At 28.6% G+C, this 18,094-nt stretch overlaps 1 protein-coding gene across 4 annotated transcripts in view; it reads left to right on the top strand.

Annotated features, from left to right (window-relative positions):
• The window catches only part of LOC136078365 (matrilin-2-like), a 102,443-nt gene that overhangs the window by 23,859 nt on the left and 60,490 nt on the right, over positions 1-18,094 (top strand). For 3 of the 4 annotated variants that reach the window (XM_065794084.1, XM_065794085.1, XM_065794087.1), the window contains exon 3: positions 7,626-7,751. The exons of the other annotated variant lie outside the window; for it this stretch is intronic. In XM_065794084.1, the coding sequence (XP_065650156.1) occupies positions 7,626-7,751 (126 nt within the window). The remainder of the gene's footprint in view (positions 1-7,625; positions 7,752-18,094) is intronic. 4 annotated transcript variants of the gene reach the window in all.

The raw sequence follows: 18,094 nt of genomic DNA on the forward strand, positions 1-18,094 counted from the left end.
AAGTTTGTAAAAAAATTTGAGAAAAATTAACAATGTAAACAATTTGATCTTTATGGATTTAAAGAAAACTTTCCTTTAATTCTATATTGGCAATATAGGTTAATAAAACAGAAAATAGTAACTGTGTAAAGTTATTTTTTATTACTCAAATCTGCTATGGCCTTTATGTGGCCCCCACAATTTAAACCACCGTTATTTTCCATGAAATGAAGTTGAAGTAAACGATTTTGGTCTAAAACTTGAATAAAACTCACTAAGTCCAGCAACTCATCAGAATAATATAGTTAAACACATACACAAAACAATTAAAAGACCAGCCGTCTCCTCACATTGTTTGATTGATTTGGCATTCTTAACAAAAGAGAAAACCAGCGTATTGTTTTCCAGGTGTGAATGCTAAATGAAAAGCAGAGGAAACTAAAGTAAACAAGATATTCAAAGACGGTGACCAAGTAAAATTCAGCTCAAAAAACAAAAGGTTATTATCCATTATCATCAAAAATTAAAATATTACAAAGATTTATTTAAGTTAATTTATTTGTGTGCGTGTGAATTTAAATTACAATTCATGATCAATCAATCGTGGTGGATGTGATCAAATATTTGAAGGATTTTTAGACAAAGCGGTATGTTTTTGTTATTTCGGAGAGTTGCAACTTTATGGCAAGACACGTAAACAAAGTAATCCCTTCAAAAAATTTTAAATTTTTTTTTGATATATAAAATATGAGTTTGTGTAGTACAAACCAAATCGGAGATAAAGAAAATGTCAGCATGGTTTTCATAATAGAATTTAGAAAGTCATAGATTTTTTTTATTTTATTTTATTATTATTATACGTTTTAAATATATATCACCGTTTGACAATAATTGCAATAACAAAATAAATAAATAAAAATTTACATGACAGGAGCAAAAAGAAGACTATAGTTGTCTAATCACTAAGCCCCGATATATATTCAATACATAGCATAACTTTTAAAAATCGTGTAAGATAATACAAAATCTTTTAAATATTAATTAAATTTTTTAAAATATTTTATGAACTTACTTCTTGAACACGGAACGCACATGTTTCTGCAGCGTAATAAAAAGTGAAAAACTTTGAAGAAAAAATTTATACACTTTAAATAATAAAATAAGATAATGGATAAATTATTATCAATCAAAAATATTGAGAAAATGGTAGCTGGTATGCTAGAAAATCAAAGTAAAATTATTTTGGAGAAAACAGAGCAACTTTTAAAAGACCAAGAAAAAAACTTTGCTATTATTACTTCTGCGAACATGAAAATTTAAACGGAGAGACTTGATAAACTTGAAAAAAAAATTAAAAACATAACAAAAACTATTGATATTGCAAATGATTTGAACGCAACACGTCTAAAGGTAGTATTAATAGAAACCGAATTCAATGAGATTAAGAAATTTTTTCTGCGCAAGATGAAATAATGGCGTCAAAGTTTGAAACAGTGGAACAGAAAACGAAAAAAATTAACATTGAAGTTAAAGATAAAAGTAAAATATTAAAAATCAGGAACAAACTAAGGGTGATGGAAGATCGTTCACGTAGGAACAACTTGAGAGTTGACGGGATAAAAGAAAGCGAAAATAAATCTGACATTAAGAGGGCATAAACTATTAGAGGAATTCCTTGACATTGAAAATATAAAAATCAAAAGAGCACATCGATCTGGACCGAGAGATGTCAATAAACACAGAACGATAGTCCTAAAGTTATTAAATTATAAAGACAAAACTGAAACACTTAAAAAATTGTCTAAACTCAAAGGAAAAAACGTCTTTATAAATGAAGATTTTAGTACTGAGACTACAGAAATAAAGAAGGCTGTAAGAGAACGAATGAAAAAAGAAAGGGAATCCAGCAAATTTGAGATCATATTATACGACAAACTAGTCACTCGTGATTGGACTGCGAAGAAACGAGACGCTGTTTCCACTGAATCTATATAAGTATTCATTTATTTTTTAACTAATTTTTCCCTAATCATAATTTAATATTTTAGAGTGGATGAATTTATTAATTAAACTTTGTGATGAAAATGTCACACTTTGTGATATTGATGTCACTAATTATTTTAACCTAAAATCGTTAGAAAGCAAATACTATTCAATTTCTGAATCTAATTTCTATCTTCAACAAATAAAAACACATTTTCAATCTTAAACATTAATATTTGAAGCCTAAACAAAAATTTTGAAGATTTTAAACTTCTAATGCTTCGTGCATTAGAAGTTTAAATCATGATGTTAAAATAATCTGTTTTACTGTAACCTGGTGTAAATATGACGAGCATAGTTTTCAATTTGAATTGTCAAATTACGCATCAATTCATCAATCACGAAACTTCTGTACCGGTGGAGGTGTATGCATTTTTATTCTTGACTCAATTAATTTTATACCACGCAATGACCTCAGTGTGAATGAAAAAGATTGCGAGTCATTGTGCATTGAAATATTCAACCAAAATTCTAAAAACATAATTGTTAATGTTATTTATCGAGAACTAGCCGGTAATTTAAAAAATTTTAAAGTTTTTTTATGTACTTTTTTAACAACAGTTAAAGAAAAGCATGTTTACTTAGTCGGTGAATATTTTGTAAATTATCTTATACAAAATGACCTCATTCCAACAATAACTAAGCCAACAAGAATCACAAAAATTTCCTCTACCCTACTAGATAACATAATTACTAATAATTTTTCTGATAGCTGCCTTAGTACAGGTATAATAAAGACTAAATGGACAGACCATTATCCCACATTTTAAATAACAGAAAGCATAACCCCTGATATTATTTCCACAAGGCACTTTATTTACATGCGACAGATCAATGGAAACTCCATACAACAATTTCGCAACCTTCTAATTAACTTCGTCAATTGGGAGTTTGTTCTCCAATCACGAGACGCTAACAATGCTCATGAACTTTTCCTAGCGCAATTTTGTAAACAATACAATAAAGCGTTTCCTGTAAAAAAGTTTTATATAAATTCAAAATCAATTCTGTTGCTTTGGATAACAAAAGGCTTACTAAAACCATCAAGAAAAAAAAAAACTTTCTTAAAAAAAAAAACATATTCAAACGAAGCCAAAATATAAAAACTAAAAAAAACATATTTGAAAAAATCAAAAAATATTATAAAAAATTATATTATTTGAAATTTCTAGAAAATGCAAATGGAAATACTCAACAAACATGGAATGCTATTAAAGAAATAATTGAACAAAACAAATATAAAAATAACGCTCTGCCAAAAAAAACTTTTAATTGACGGTGAATCACGCACTAATAGTTGAAAAATTTAACAATTTCTTCATTAATGTTAGCTCTAATTTAGCACAAAGAATTCATTTAACTTCTTCAACATTTGATTCTTATGTAACAAATCTAATAAAAAAATGAATGAGTCAAAGCTAGATATACGTGAGTTGCAACTGCATTACTAAGGTTAAAAAGTAACAAAAGTGCAGGATTGGATAAAGTTAGCGTTAATATATTAAAATTAGTCTATGATATAATTAAACCATCTTTATTTCATATCTTCAATCATTCATTTAAATAAGGTAAAGTTCCGAATAATTTAAAAATTGCTAGAGTAATTCTAGTATTTAAGTCTGAAGATGAGTCAGAACCTTCTAATTACAGGCCTATATCTGTTTTATCTTGTTTCTCGAAATTGCTTGAACATATAGTGTACAATAGGCTGTATAATCATTTAACTGAAAGCAACATATTATAAAGTAAGCAATTTGGCTTCAAAAAACAACATTCAACAGATCACGCAATGGTAGAGTCAGTTAATCACTCATCTAACGCTCTTACAGAAGACTGTTTTACGTTAGGAGTTTTCATTGATTTGTCGAAAGCTTTTGATACGGTGAATCATTCGATTCTAATAAAAAAACTGGAATATTACAGAATAAAGGAGACAAACTTACTCTGGTTCAAAAATTACCTTTCAAACAGAAAACAGTATGTACAATTTGAAAATTCAGAAACGACTAAAAAAAAACTGCAAATCCCGGAGTCCCACAAGGTTTTTGGACCTTTACTTTTTTCTACTATACATAAATGATTTGTCTTCAACATCAAACCTATTAAATTTTATTTTATTCGCAAATGAATCGAATCTTTTTTATTCTTACAAAAATAATGAAACACTTTATACAGTAGTAAATAAAGAATTAAATAAAGTAAATGAATGGTTTATATGCAACAAATTGTCTTTGAATGTTCAACAAACTAAATTTTCTCTTTTCCACAAACCAAGCAAAACACAATAAATACCACTTCTTCTTCCCAATCTTTTGATGAATAAAACTAACATCAAAAGGCAAATATCTGTAAATTTTTTAGGTGTGAACTTTGATGAAAATATCTTTGAAAGTTCATATAAGTTCTACAAAAAAAAAAAATCTCAAAAAACATTGGCAGGATCGACAGTTAAGCCACTTTTATATTTTAAGTCCTTAAAAAGTTTATATTTTTCCTTCATACAAATTTACTTAACATACGACAACATCATGTAGGCACGTATTAATCTCACTAAGCTAAAAAAACTTTATAGCAAGCAAAAACATGCTGTTAGAATAATATCTGGACCTGGTAGAGCAATTCCTTGTGAACCTCTTTTACGTATAATTGGTGCCCTGAATGTTTCAAACTTAATATCCATCTTGTTCTTCAGTTCATGTATTAAATAAAATATGGACTGTCCCCCAAAATATTTGAAACTTATTTCAAAGAAATACACTATAAATATGCTACAAGATTTTCCGCAAACAACTTTGTTATACCAAAATCTTAAGCTAAACAAAGTTCTTATTCAATTCAGAATGGCGGACCACTTTTGTGGAAAAGATTCCCAAACATTGTTTCTGGAAAAAAAAAATCTTTACATCAGTTCAAAACTGATTCAAAACAGCTTTTCTTAAACACAGATTTTGATTTATATTATTTTAAGTCTTTCTTTTAAAAATAGATCAGATATATAATTTAAAAACTGAAAAACAAGGTAATTGTTCATTGTAATCATTAATAAAAGGTTTAAATTTTTTGATAATTAACTTTATCAAAAATCACATTTTCTCGCTTTTTATTTTTTGTGTATATATATATATATATATATATATATATATATATATATATATATATATATATATATATATATATATATATATATATATATATAAATAAAGTTATTATAAATTCACTTTTACTTTTACCCAATCTATTTATGATATTATGTATTAAACGTGTCTTACTTTATTTTTTATATATTTTTTGTAAACATTCATTAAATTTTTTTTTATACTATATATTCTTGAAACAATTTTGTAAAAATTATAAATTGTAACACGGTGCTCGGCAATAAGGCAAATCTATGCCTTCTTCTTGCTCCGGCCCTTAACTTAATTGTAAATTTTTGGAAACTATTATATTTATTAAACAGCAAAATATAATGTTAAATGTTCAAAATAAAAAATCAAAACCAAAAAAACCAAAAAAATAAACAAACATATTGATTACAAAAACAAAAAGATAAGAAGTGAATGCACACACTCACATGTAAATACATGCCAGACCATTAGGGGTATTTTTTTCATAAGCTTTTAAAAATATATAGTATAAACTTTTTTTACATCCTCGGTAATAAACAAATGATAAAATTAAATTGTGTAAAAGTATACAATAGATTTTTTTTTTTATACGTGTATTTATAAACTTAATAAATTAAATCATTAGAGTACTCTTATTTAACGCCTTAGAAGAAATTTAATTGTCGTTTAGTAAAAGAACTTGCATATGTTTTGTTTTAAATTGGTTAAGCGAAGAGAGTGTTTTAAGATTGTCATTTAAAGGTGTATTTCATAATTTAGGTCCTCAATATGTGATTGAGTATTTAGTGGCTGAATAATAGGTTTTGGATGGACTAAAGTTATTTTTTGAGAATCTTGTGCTGTATATATTATTATTATTATTTTAATATTGAGTAAAATAAAGGCGGTGCCATTTTTTTATCAAGTTTAAACATAAATATAAGAATTTGATAAAGATTTATTTTGAAAACATTTAATATATTGAGTTTACTAAAAAGTATTTTTGTATGGGGGAGTCGACCTTCATTTGCAATAATCCTAATAGCATATTTTTATTTGCAGAGAAGTTAATTTATTTTGAAACTTAGGTGCTGCACCAAGCAATATTTGCATAGTTTACGTAAGAATGTTTAAATGAAAAGTATATGTATTTCAAACAAAATTGGTTTAAAAACTGTTTAGCTTTATACAGTATACCAATATTTTATTCTCAATTACATTTATATATTCTCTCCAGTTACTATTTTCATCTAGAATTACGCCCAAGAAATTTAACTATGTTTCCTCTTTATTAAATTATTATCAATAAAAAGATTCTGTAGTTTCCATGGAATACTTTTTTTTAGAAGCATGATGGAATAATGTGCACTTAGTTTTATTAATGTTTACGGATAGTTTATTGGATTTAAACGATTGGCTTAGTTTATCAAGCTCTTTGTTTACTGTTAAAAATAAAATATTAATATCTTCATTGGAATAAAACAAGTTAGTATCATCGGCAAATAAAATTGAGTTTAAGATATTAGAAAAACTATTTAAATCATTAATATAAACTAGAAATAAGAGGGGTCCAAATATTGAACTCTTAGGAACACCGCATGTGATTGCCATATTATCCGTTTTTCTAACTTTGTATGAAATATATTGCTTCCTGTTAAGCAAGTAACTTTAAAACCAAGCCATGTTTGAATTTCTTATACCGTAGATTTCGAGTTTGGATAAAGGATTATATGATCAACTGTATCAAAAGCTTTGCTTAGATCTATAAAAACACCTAAAGTATACTTTTTTCATTAAGCCCTTAAAATACATCATGTACAAGATGTAAGATTGCGTGATCGGTAAAATGACCAGATTTAAAACCAAATTGTTTATTGTACAAAGTATTATTTTTGTTTAAGAAAGATTTGAGTCTATTATGCATGATTTGTTCTAGAATTTTTGAAAATCATGTAAGAATTGAGATCGGCCGATAATTAGTAACCTCATAAGGATCACCTTATTTTAAAATGGGACAACTTTTTGGAAAAACTCCTTTTTTTAAATATAAATTAGATATATAGAAGAGCAGGATTGTAATAAGTTTTATTGAATTGATAATGATGCTATTACGTATATTTTCAACTCCTATACTTTTTTTGGGCTTGATTAAAGAAACCGCGACTAATAATTCTTCTTCAGTAAGTTTATCATTAGACATAATATTAAAGATAATTATTATATATAGATATTAAGATAGTTAGCATGGTTTTCATAATAGAATTTAGAAATCTGCACAGCAAGAAGCTTATCTATATTTTGTTGCAAAATAAACTTTTCATATACTTAGACGTATTGGCGTCATATTTTTTAGATCACTCAAAATGTAAACAAATTTGACAATTATTTAACCAGTAATGCTAATGCATTAATTGAAATCCAATTTAAGTAAGGCTGGTAAAACTTAAAGTATTACAAATATTGATTTAATTTAATTTATCTTTGTGCGTTTGAATTAAGATTTTAGCGGTCCATGCTCAATCAATCGTGGCGGATGTGATCAAATATGTAAAGAAATTTTAGGCAAAGCGGAATGCTCTTGCTATTCCGGAGTGCTGCAACCTGATGGCAAGACATGTAAACAAGGTAATCTTTTTAAAATTTTTTGAAATTCATTTTCATATATAAAATATGAGTTTGTAAAGCATAAATCAATTCAGAGATGAAGACAATGACCTAGTCAGCATGGTTTTCTCTAGATATATTCTATGTGCACAAGTCTTTTAGAATCTATTGGAGTATCGCATTTGACAACCATCTGATTATAAATATTAACTGCCAAAAGCCTTTTAAGATGCGTTATAAATACGAATGTGAAATGCACAAGTTTTTTACATTGTTTTTATTTTGTAGATATTGTAGATTCAGGCCTCGTTTTAAATAAAAAATTCTTAACACCAAGTTTGAAATGAACGTCTTAAAGTTCTCCTTATATTTTTAATTTTTTGAAGACATTTATTTTTCTAAACAAAATCAATATTATTATTTACCGCAAATCAAGTTATTTTAATGTTAAAGGTTGAAATGCTATTATGGAATGCTTATACTATATTAATTTTTTTTACATTAAATAATTAAATTTAATATTACATTTTTAAATATTTCTTTTTTTTCTCTACTTTAGTATAAATGAATTAATATATTTTTTTAGTTACAATAATAACTATTTTTAAATTTTTATTTCATTAATTTCTAATTGCGTCTTTGTAATAAAAAAAATTTAGCGAGTAACAAATTTAAAAATTTACGTTAGTATATTTACTTTATTTATTAAAATTTGGTTACTTTATAAACGATATTGGTTACGATATGTTACATATTTGGTTACTTTATAAAAGGTTGCATATTTGGTTACTTTAAAAACGATATTTGGTTACGATACAAACGATATCATTTTTTCAAACACTATTTATAATTGCGCTTTTTTTTCTTTATATGTTTTGAGGCTAGTTTTAAATTAAATCAATGACGCCAAGCTTTCGTCTCTCCAATTTGTAAAAAAGGTGCTACTTCGGATCCTAACAACTTTTGATCAATCTTGTTTACTTGTACTTGTTGGTAAACCATGGAAAGAGTCATTAACTCATATATTTTTCAGTATCTAAACTGTTATAACAAAGTAATTCCTAGTCAGGACGGTTTCCTCAATAAACGTTCTACGTGCATAAATCTTTTGAATCTACTAACGATTTGAGCACCGCCCTTGACGAATATTTGATAACAGATGCAATATATTGACTTCCTAAAGGACTTTTAATTCAATATCTCATTCAAAACTATTATTTAAACTTTTATTATACTGAATGCGTGGCAACCTTTTAGAGTGGAACTCTTCATTTCTCACAAACAGATCTCAATAAGTTAAGATTCTTTAATTTTAATTCTTTACGAGATTGGATTAGTTTGGTTGCTACACCAATCTATGTTAATGAAGTAAACATAGTTTGGTGTAGTTTTTAAAATATCTAAAAACGATTCATCAAACAAAGTTATTATCTTGTACAATCTGACATCAGAAGCTGTAAACGCAGAAAACATATGTATGTTTAAAAATAAAATTTATAAATAAATAGTTAAGTTAAACCCAAGCATTAACTTTGATACTATTAAATTTAAATATATTTTATAATCAGAATTTAGGTGCGGATGCAGGATTTTTTATAAATGATGTTTTCTTAAATACAACCCTTTCCAGCTATTAAAGAAATCAAATGGTGCGGGTAGGGGAATTAAAGGTTGGGGGAGGCAGGTAACGCAATTTCTCCCCGCTAATGTGGCAAAACCGTTTGTCTACTTTTTACTTATTGATTTTAGTTACCTATCTGAATTTAAACTATTAAAAATGATGCCTTAACATTTTTTTTTCAATATTTTCACTTCCAACAAGACTGCATGCAACAACTATTAAAGTTGGAAGTTACTTGAAGAGAAAAGATGAAACTTATAGAGCAAGATAACAGTTGAGATATGACTTAAAGTGTTACTTATTATATGAATCAGGAAAAGAAAATAAAAGAAGCAAATTACAAAGAACTGCTGTTCGAGCAAAAAAAACGGACAAAAAAGATTTGTTAGTGCACTTAGGAACAGCACAGTACAAGGATGAGATTTAATTAAATGACGAGTAATACAAAAATAAATTTTAGTAAACAATATAGTGTTTATTGAAAAGAGAAACAGAAACAACATTACGACGATGTAATAAAGGTTAGAGGTTTTCTGCAAGAGCAGGTCTAACTATGTTTACATCGCATTTTCGCATCCTGTCTTAATGAGAAAGGGCATCATTGGAAGATCCAACTCAGATATGGCAGCAGTTTTCCATACTAGGACGGATTTGAGATATTCAGAAATAAAGAACAAAATCCGGAGTAAAAAAGCGAGCACGATAATGAGATGCAACCCTAGCAGGTGTTTTTTTTGCAATAAATTTCATATATGGTTTCCAAGAAATATTGGAAGTAAGATTTAACCTTAAAAGATGAACGATAAATAACTCATCGATTTCATGACAGTTCATAATTGATTAAAGATCTAAATTAAATGAAAAAAATTGAGTCTCCATCTGAGTTTAATTTCACCAGCCACTGAGAGCCCGATGCTGTAGCAAAAACAAGATCTTTTTCAAGCTCAAATTTTTCCTTCGAGCAATCAAAGAGAGTTGGCTTCTTATCAAGATAAGAGTAAAGGATAGTATCATCAGCGAACAATGTCTCCTTAGAGATGAATATTTCTGGAATATTGTCAATTTAAATTAAAAGGATAGGATCAAGGATAAAACTTTGAGTTACAGGAAATAAAACCCTGAATCCTGAACCCTGAACCCTGAAGTTACAGGAAATAAAAAATGAGTGTTGCCCATTGAGGACAACTTTTATACTACGGTTGTAAGGAAGGGTTCAAAAATCTTAAAGATCATACCTGATACGCCGTAAAAAAAAAAGCTTATAGAGAAGAGCATGCCAAACTTTATCAAGAGCTTTAGGAATGTCAAGAGCCTTAGCCTCTCAACATCTTTCTAATGCACAATAAAACCTATAAATTATTACTGCTAGCAAATCAACTGTAAAATGAGAAGATCAAAATCTATATTAATGATCAGAAAGAAAGTAGTTAGATTCAAAATTAGAGTTTAAGTGGTTGTTAATCAAAGACTCATAAACATGCTTGTGATAGGAAAAAGACTAATTTTTGAGATGGAATTTAAGATTTTATGGCCTCAGAAAAGTGAGCTTTGGCGTTGAAAAATTTTTTTTTACAACGGTTTCTAGCAATAGTAAACACACGTGTGTTTTCTGCAGAATTGTTTTGCTGGTAGATAAAGAAGTAATGGTTTTAATTGGGAGTTTCAGCAGCACAACGTGAGGAATATAATGGAGAAGAATGAGGTTAAACTTGGAATCGTCGAGAAGGAACAAAAGTTTCCATGCCAGCCTTAATCCACGAAGTTATGTAAAATAATTAGGAAAATAAAATAAGCTATGTAAAAAAATTAGGAAAGAGTTTTAGTCACCTTTAATATAGTTGTAAGAGGTACAATGATAGGGTGATTCTGATGACAAAGAATAATAAGGTAATAGTTTTGGAGAGATCAAACCATGATCACTTAAGGGTAAATGTGGAGAAACTGAGCACTGACTTAGATCAGAAGCAAGACTTAAGTCGAGTATAGAAGGTAAATGATTCGGACTGTCTGGGAAGCTGTTAGAAAGTTGACTATTTGAGTTAGATTATTGAGAAAGACAAAAGTTGTAAACCTAAATGTCTGCAGACTCACTGACAATAGAGCCTAGTCATTTAGTGTGATGAGCATTAAAGTTACCAACAACATAATGGTTGAATATTAGAATTAATATCAAAAAGAGTGAGGTCTTGAGATAAAGGAGAACAATATAGAACATAGAGAAAGGCAATAGAGAGAAGTGGTACTAAACAAAGGCGTATAAAAGAATAGTCTATGGATTCAAATATAGTTTCTGGACAAATTGGTAAATTCTTATGAATGTAAATGCCCAGGCCAAGCATGTAACTATTGTAGTCTTTATGAATTAATGGAAGATAACCATCAACTCTAAGAACGCAAGATAAGACAGCCGAACTCAAATTAGTCTTACAAAGATCAAGTAGATCCGATAAACTATGCAAGAGATAAGACTTAAAAGAAGCAAAGCTTCTTCGAAGACTACGAATATTAGTAAATGATTTAGAGAACTTGGTGATGACGATGGTTTTTTGTGTTTTACAGTTTTTGGTACATTAGACATTTTTAAATCTGGTAAAGAATTCGACTCAAAGCCCAAACAGTAATAAGTACACTATTTAATGGCCCAAGCAATTGCCTCGTTACTATTAATAAACCCTAAGCCGTACCAAAGGGCTCCAAATGTGACCTCGATAATGCATACAAAAAATACGAACAGGGACACCATTCATGCGCAACATGTTAGTACTCTGATGTTTTACAGCTGTTGATGAAATTGGTCTCTCTGAAAGCTACCATAGAGTTGGATAACCTGACTATGAGCCGGCCTCAAAACCATAAAACTGAGTTTCAAAACATTACTATCATTAGCAGATAAAAGAATATGTTGCTTAGTTTTAAAAATAGAGACTCAAGCAAAACCTACGCCTTGAGTCAAGAAGATCCAGCATTTGAAACATTTGTATATATATATATATATATATATATATATAGATATATATATATATATATATATATATATATATATATATATTTATAAAAAATTAATAAATACAACTTTTGATGGAACTCTGAGTTTCATGCCTTTTAACAATCATCAGCCATTGCATATTTCGTCACTTAAAAACCGTTTAAAAATTACATAATTAAATTTACGGTGGAACGAACTCTGACGTTAGAAAAACAAAACAAACAAAAACAAAAAGATGTCAAAGGCTTTAGTCCCCGGTGTTGAATATCTATATTTTAGTTTGCAAAACTCAAAGTTTTGAGTTCGAGTTCAAGTTTTTTTAATAATCGAACTCGAATCGAATGTGTTTCATATACCAAATATAATTTGAACTTCGAACCTAAAGTTCGATATTTAAAAAGTTGTTGTAAAATTGTATTAAAATGATACAAAAAGTTGCAAGTTGTAAAGTTATATGAAAACGCTTCAAAATGGAGGACGAGAAAGTAAGGAGCGTTATTTGAAATTATTTTGGTAGGCGTAAAATTAACGATACTATAACTCAACATCTGGTAACATTGTTTCCATTAGAGAGGTAGAGAGATAGATATATTCTTAACTTTGTTTTTATTGTAATAAAAGCTTTTATTTCTGAAACTCTTTAAAAGTAAGGACTTTTCTTTATAACAGGAGAATTTTTTAATAATTCTTTCTTTATGATTATTATGGAGTTTTACCTTGTAAGACTAATGCTTTTTTTTTTTAGCTTTTAATACCTATGAGTTATTAACTGAAAATAAAAATTAACTTCTATTTTAAAAACTACTAAATGCACTTAGTTAAATTTTTCAACTACATTTGATAGACTCGTTTTATATAATTAAATTTAAATTATAATTAAAGCTTTATTCAAGTTATTATTAAAGCTTTATTCAAGTGATTAAGCCTTTTTGCAAATAATTAAGGTTTTATTAGAACAATTAAAATTTAAAGTTATGTATCGACAGAACTGAGAGAATTCCTTTTACCAAGCGTTCATGCAATCTTTATTTGTCATCTGCCGGAGAACCTGGTCAGTTATATAGCTAAGACCTAATGCTGCGTCTGCCGGAGAACCTGGTCAGTTATATACCTAAGACCTAATGCTGTGTCTATAGTTTTTAATGGTCTAAAAACCATTCTAAAACGTTTGATTAAAAGGGTTCTTTAGGGTCCGTTTATTATAAAAAATCCATCTTGAAATACGTGTCATATTTAGGAAAAGCTATTTTTTGATTGCTTTGCTTAAATTCTTCATAATATTGAAGCCGCAGACATTTTACTTATATATATCTCTCTACATATATACTGGTATACTATAATTTTAATTTTATTTTTAAGTTCTCAAAAAGATTTTCATACAAGTCATTAAAATATTATTAGTGAATCGTAAACATCGCAGGATACCCTCTAGATACACCACTCGAGATACACCCTCGAGATACACCCCTCGAGATACACCCCTCTAGACACACCCTCTGGAATTCGCGTTTTACTGAACCAAGTTTTGTGCTAAAAAACTGTGCCACGTTATTCAGACTTTTTTTTTTAACTAGCGTAGGAAAGACGTGTTTAGTTGGACAAATTTTTAGAATTTGATATCAACAGAGATTACTTTTATAAACTAGAATAGTTAAACTTTGTTACTATTAGGTTTATTAGTTTACTAAATGGCTTTATTATTAAGTTTTTTTAAAACTTTGTTGTACATTTTGCATGAAATTTATGTTCAAAAGATATACTTTTTTTTTCTTTAATATTCTTTATTTTTAGTTTTTCATTTATCTATGCACCTGCTAAATTTCATTGAAAGTTTTTTTGTAGCAGGGTGCCTATTCTTTGTCGCACTTGGTACCTAATTTTCATTCGCCCGAAATGATCGCGGGAGAATAAAGGGTTAATTAAACGTTTTTTATATTTGATTTAAATCAAATAAAATTTTCATTAAAAAATGGAAAATAATGATAGAGATGAAGGTTTTCAATATTGTTCTTTTGATTTTAAGGTTAAAACATCAACACATTTACAATGAGTTCTAAATTCGCTTTACATATTTTGTGATTGTCCAGTACAAATTTATAAAATCTTTATTAACAAAAAAAAAATTTTGTTGTAGGACTTTAGAAAACAGTAGTTGTGTTATTTTATCTTTTCTTTTTTTATAAGGGAGGAAAGGAAGGGGGGGGGGGCTTACGCCCCTCTCATAAGTCAATGTAAATACTAGGGCGGGCCGAAAATTTTTTTTCTTCTGATTTTTGATTCGCTATACCGCAAAAAACATGCCTCAAGGATTTCTAAGGAAAATGCAAAAAAAAAAAAATAATACAAAAATTTTGCATCTTGACCTAGCGCATCCTACTTGAATATTTAAATAAATACTCGCTTTTTATCATTTTCATAATAAAGTCACATTAGAGTATTCCAAAAATTGGTGTGTTTCTCGCCGCAACAACTTGTTTTGATACAATTTTGTTTTGATAATATTAACCCATCTGTCATGACTGTTTTTAAAAAAATTACTCGTAGCGAATTAAACTGCCCGATTTTTGATCATCCAATAGAATTATCTGTAATTAAACTTCCAACTTATGAAGAAGTTCTGAAATGTTGTTTTTGTGAAAATTACAAACTACCCTTGAAATCAAACAAGTCAGTTAAGTTTTCTTATTTTTCAAATTGTGTCGCAAAACAAGTTAAATCAGTGTTTGATAAAGCTTCAATACCCACAGTAACGATTTACAGAGTTGTCCAATTGAACCTGTCATTTCAAAAAGGACATGAGTCCAAAAATTTTAGCAGTCAGTTTATAAGTTTGAATTAAAAATTTCTGTATGATTTTTTTTTTTATAAAAAATGATAAATACATAAGTTATATACGTTCTTTATTTACCTACTTCTATATTTGATTTCTTTCGCAACCTAGACATTATTTTAATAAAAATCATATTTTTGTTGAGCTTGAAAAGTTTTAGTAAATGGACTTGTGCCCTTTTCGAAATGACAGGTTCAATTAATAAACGGATACCATGACATTTACCGCAATCTTTTGAAATCCTTCAAGGGTGATAAAGAAAAAGGAAAGTTCAAAAAGGGAGTTAAAGATTAAAAAAATTTTTATTTTTGATGTCTTGGCGTGTAAATGTAAAATAACATTAGACTGCAAATGCAAAGTGGTTACTGAAACTTGTGAATGCGAGTTATTTCAATTATCTGTGTGAAAAAGAAGCTAATTTAGCCATCATGGCATATATGCATCACAATGAAAAATACTGCTCTAGCGATCGCTATGGATTATCAGGCGGAGCAACGGCAGCTATTGCCTTAAGTGTTTTGCAAGATTTTTGTATCGTAACCAATTATAATCAGTCTTGTTAATGACAAATATAAAATTAGAAGAGCAAAAGTGGATGATCGTTTACAACTTCAAATGCAGAGCAAGGAAAAATATAACCCATTGAAAGGACGGTGTTTTGATGACAGGAAGGACAAAACTATAGTGGTTGAAAAACTTAAATTAAAACGGTTTCGACAAACCATAAAAAAAAGGAACATGACTCAATTTTACATGTACGTTTTTGTGTACGTTGGTCATGTTTCATCCAATTCTGGGTCTGGTAAAAATATTGCCAGTGGCATTATTTCATATTTGAATGAAGCTGGATTTTTTTTTCATGAACTGGACGTAATCGGATGTGATAGCACTGTTTCTAACACGGGATAGAAATCCGGTGTTATTCCCACAATTGAAAAATATGTAAAAAGACCATTGCAGTGGGCAATTTGCCTCTTATACTTCAATGAAACGGCATTCCGGCATTTATTTCATACCTTAGATGGGGCTACTACAGGCCCAAAATTGTTTAATGGTCCGATTTGCGCACTGCCTAATAAGTGTGAGAAATTACCGGTGGTAAAATATTTCAGTGTCGATAGTAAAATTCCAAAAATTGTCCGCAAAATTTTAAGCAAAGATCAGCAGTTCTTGTTAGATATAAATTCTGCTATTAAATCAGGCAGTCATATTGAAGATTTATCTGTTCGTGAACCTGGAACAATTTTGCATGAAAAAAGCCAAACAGAGTTTTATGATTGTATTTGAGTCTTAAAACCCCAACAAAGGAGCACAAAATCGTAGTTTCTTTTCTATTAAAATCATATGTCCCTGGATGGTTTCATATAAAAAAAGTAAATACTTCACAAATGGAGCAGAACATGTATTTGAAATGATAAAATCGTCAAGATTCCTGCCTAATGATATATTAAAAGAAATAGAACGAGTAAATAAGAGAAACGCTTTTTATGCACATTCAGAAAAATTGCTTTTAAGAATGATAGTCAACAAACGGGTTCATATTAGGGAATTGGGTTTTAGAAAAGTTATAAAGCCAAGAAGCCTAGCTTCTCAAAGAAAGTTTATCAGCTTTATCAGGTTTATCAGTTTATTTTAACCACCCAAAATGAATTTCCTTGCTACCAAATTTACAGAGATGATTGACTGAAACACTACTACGCTTTTACCGTTACCTTTGCTGCGAAGAGTCTCAGATAAAGATATTTGGTTAAAGATCCAATCAGGTGATCCTGAATGCCTAATTTTCAAGCAAATCATATTTTAAACTACCTACAGAAATTAGCGAAAAATAAAAAAATTTATTTCTTCAAAAACGTTTTAGTTGAAAAGATAGTTTTTTAATAAAAAATTTAAGATTTCTTATTTGCCATTCCAATACATTTTTCTACTTAAATTGTCTCTAGATATTTGTTAAAGAATTTATTCAATTTCATTTCAAATTTTATACAAAGGGAAATTTTATTCGATTATTCAAACGCGATGAGCTAGTTCCAGACATAAAATATTATTATTATTTTTTTTGCATTACCCTTAGGTACCCAAAAGACAACGTTTTTGCGGTATAGCAAGTCAAAAATCAGAAAAAAAATTTTTCGGCGCACCCTGGTAAATACCATTTGTGTTCGTAAACTTTTGTATGACATAATTTTGTATCGTTTAATAATTGAATTCATTTCAGTAAAGATAAAAATGTTTACAAAAAAAGTCATTTTTGATACTTGGGTGTATCAAACCATCACCACCACACCCACCTCCATCATTAACATTCGCCATACATATACTTTGGTTGTTTAAAATAAATTGATACCAACTTTTTTTTATACTTAATTTACTTATGTCTTCAAAAATAACATTTGTCTGAAAAAAGTGTTCTATTTCTTATGGGAAGGAAAACAAACCACTACGGTATGTTTCCCCCTCTATCCCCCTGGAAACGCCTAGTGGTTAGTGATCAACATAAATTTGTAGCCCACTCTTACATCTATCTTTTGATATTAAGATATTTGTATTTCGGTAAGAATTGTTAAGAATTGAAAAAGTAATGACTATTTAGCTTAAAAAAAACCTTATTTGACCACAGTTTCTTCAACAAATCCATATATTGAAAAATTGGTACTTAAACCGTCATAACGTTTGAAGGAATTGTTCGATTTTGATCATTTTTTCACCTTTAAAGTAATGTATTGATCTTCTTTGCAATGGTATACAACAGTATATTTTTTAAACAATTTGAATTTTTTGCTCACGTACCTAGCTCTGTACAAAATCAACAACAACTGACACCAGTCCCAATACACACTGATTTTGGGTATTTTTTTCATAGTAACTCTAAATTAATCAAAATATATTAGTTAGCGCTGGTTTTTCAAGTTTTTTAAAATTTTCAC

This window comes from Hydra vulgaris, chromosome 03 (genome assembly GCF_038396675.1).
Source record: "Hydra vulgaris chromosome 03, alternate assembly HydraT2T_AEP".
NCBI classification, from domain to species: Eukaryota; Metazoa; Cnidaria; class Hydrozoa; order Anthoathecata; family Hydridae; genus Hydra; species Hydra vulgaris.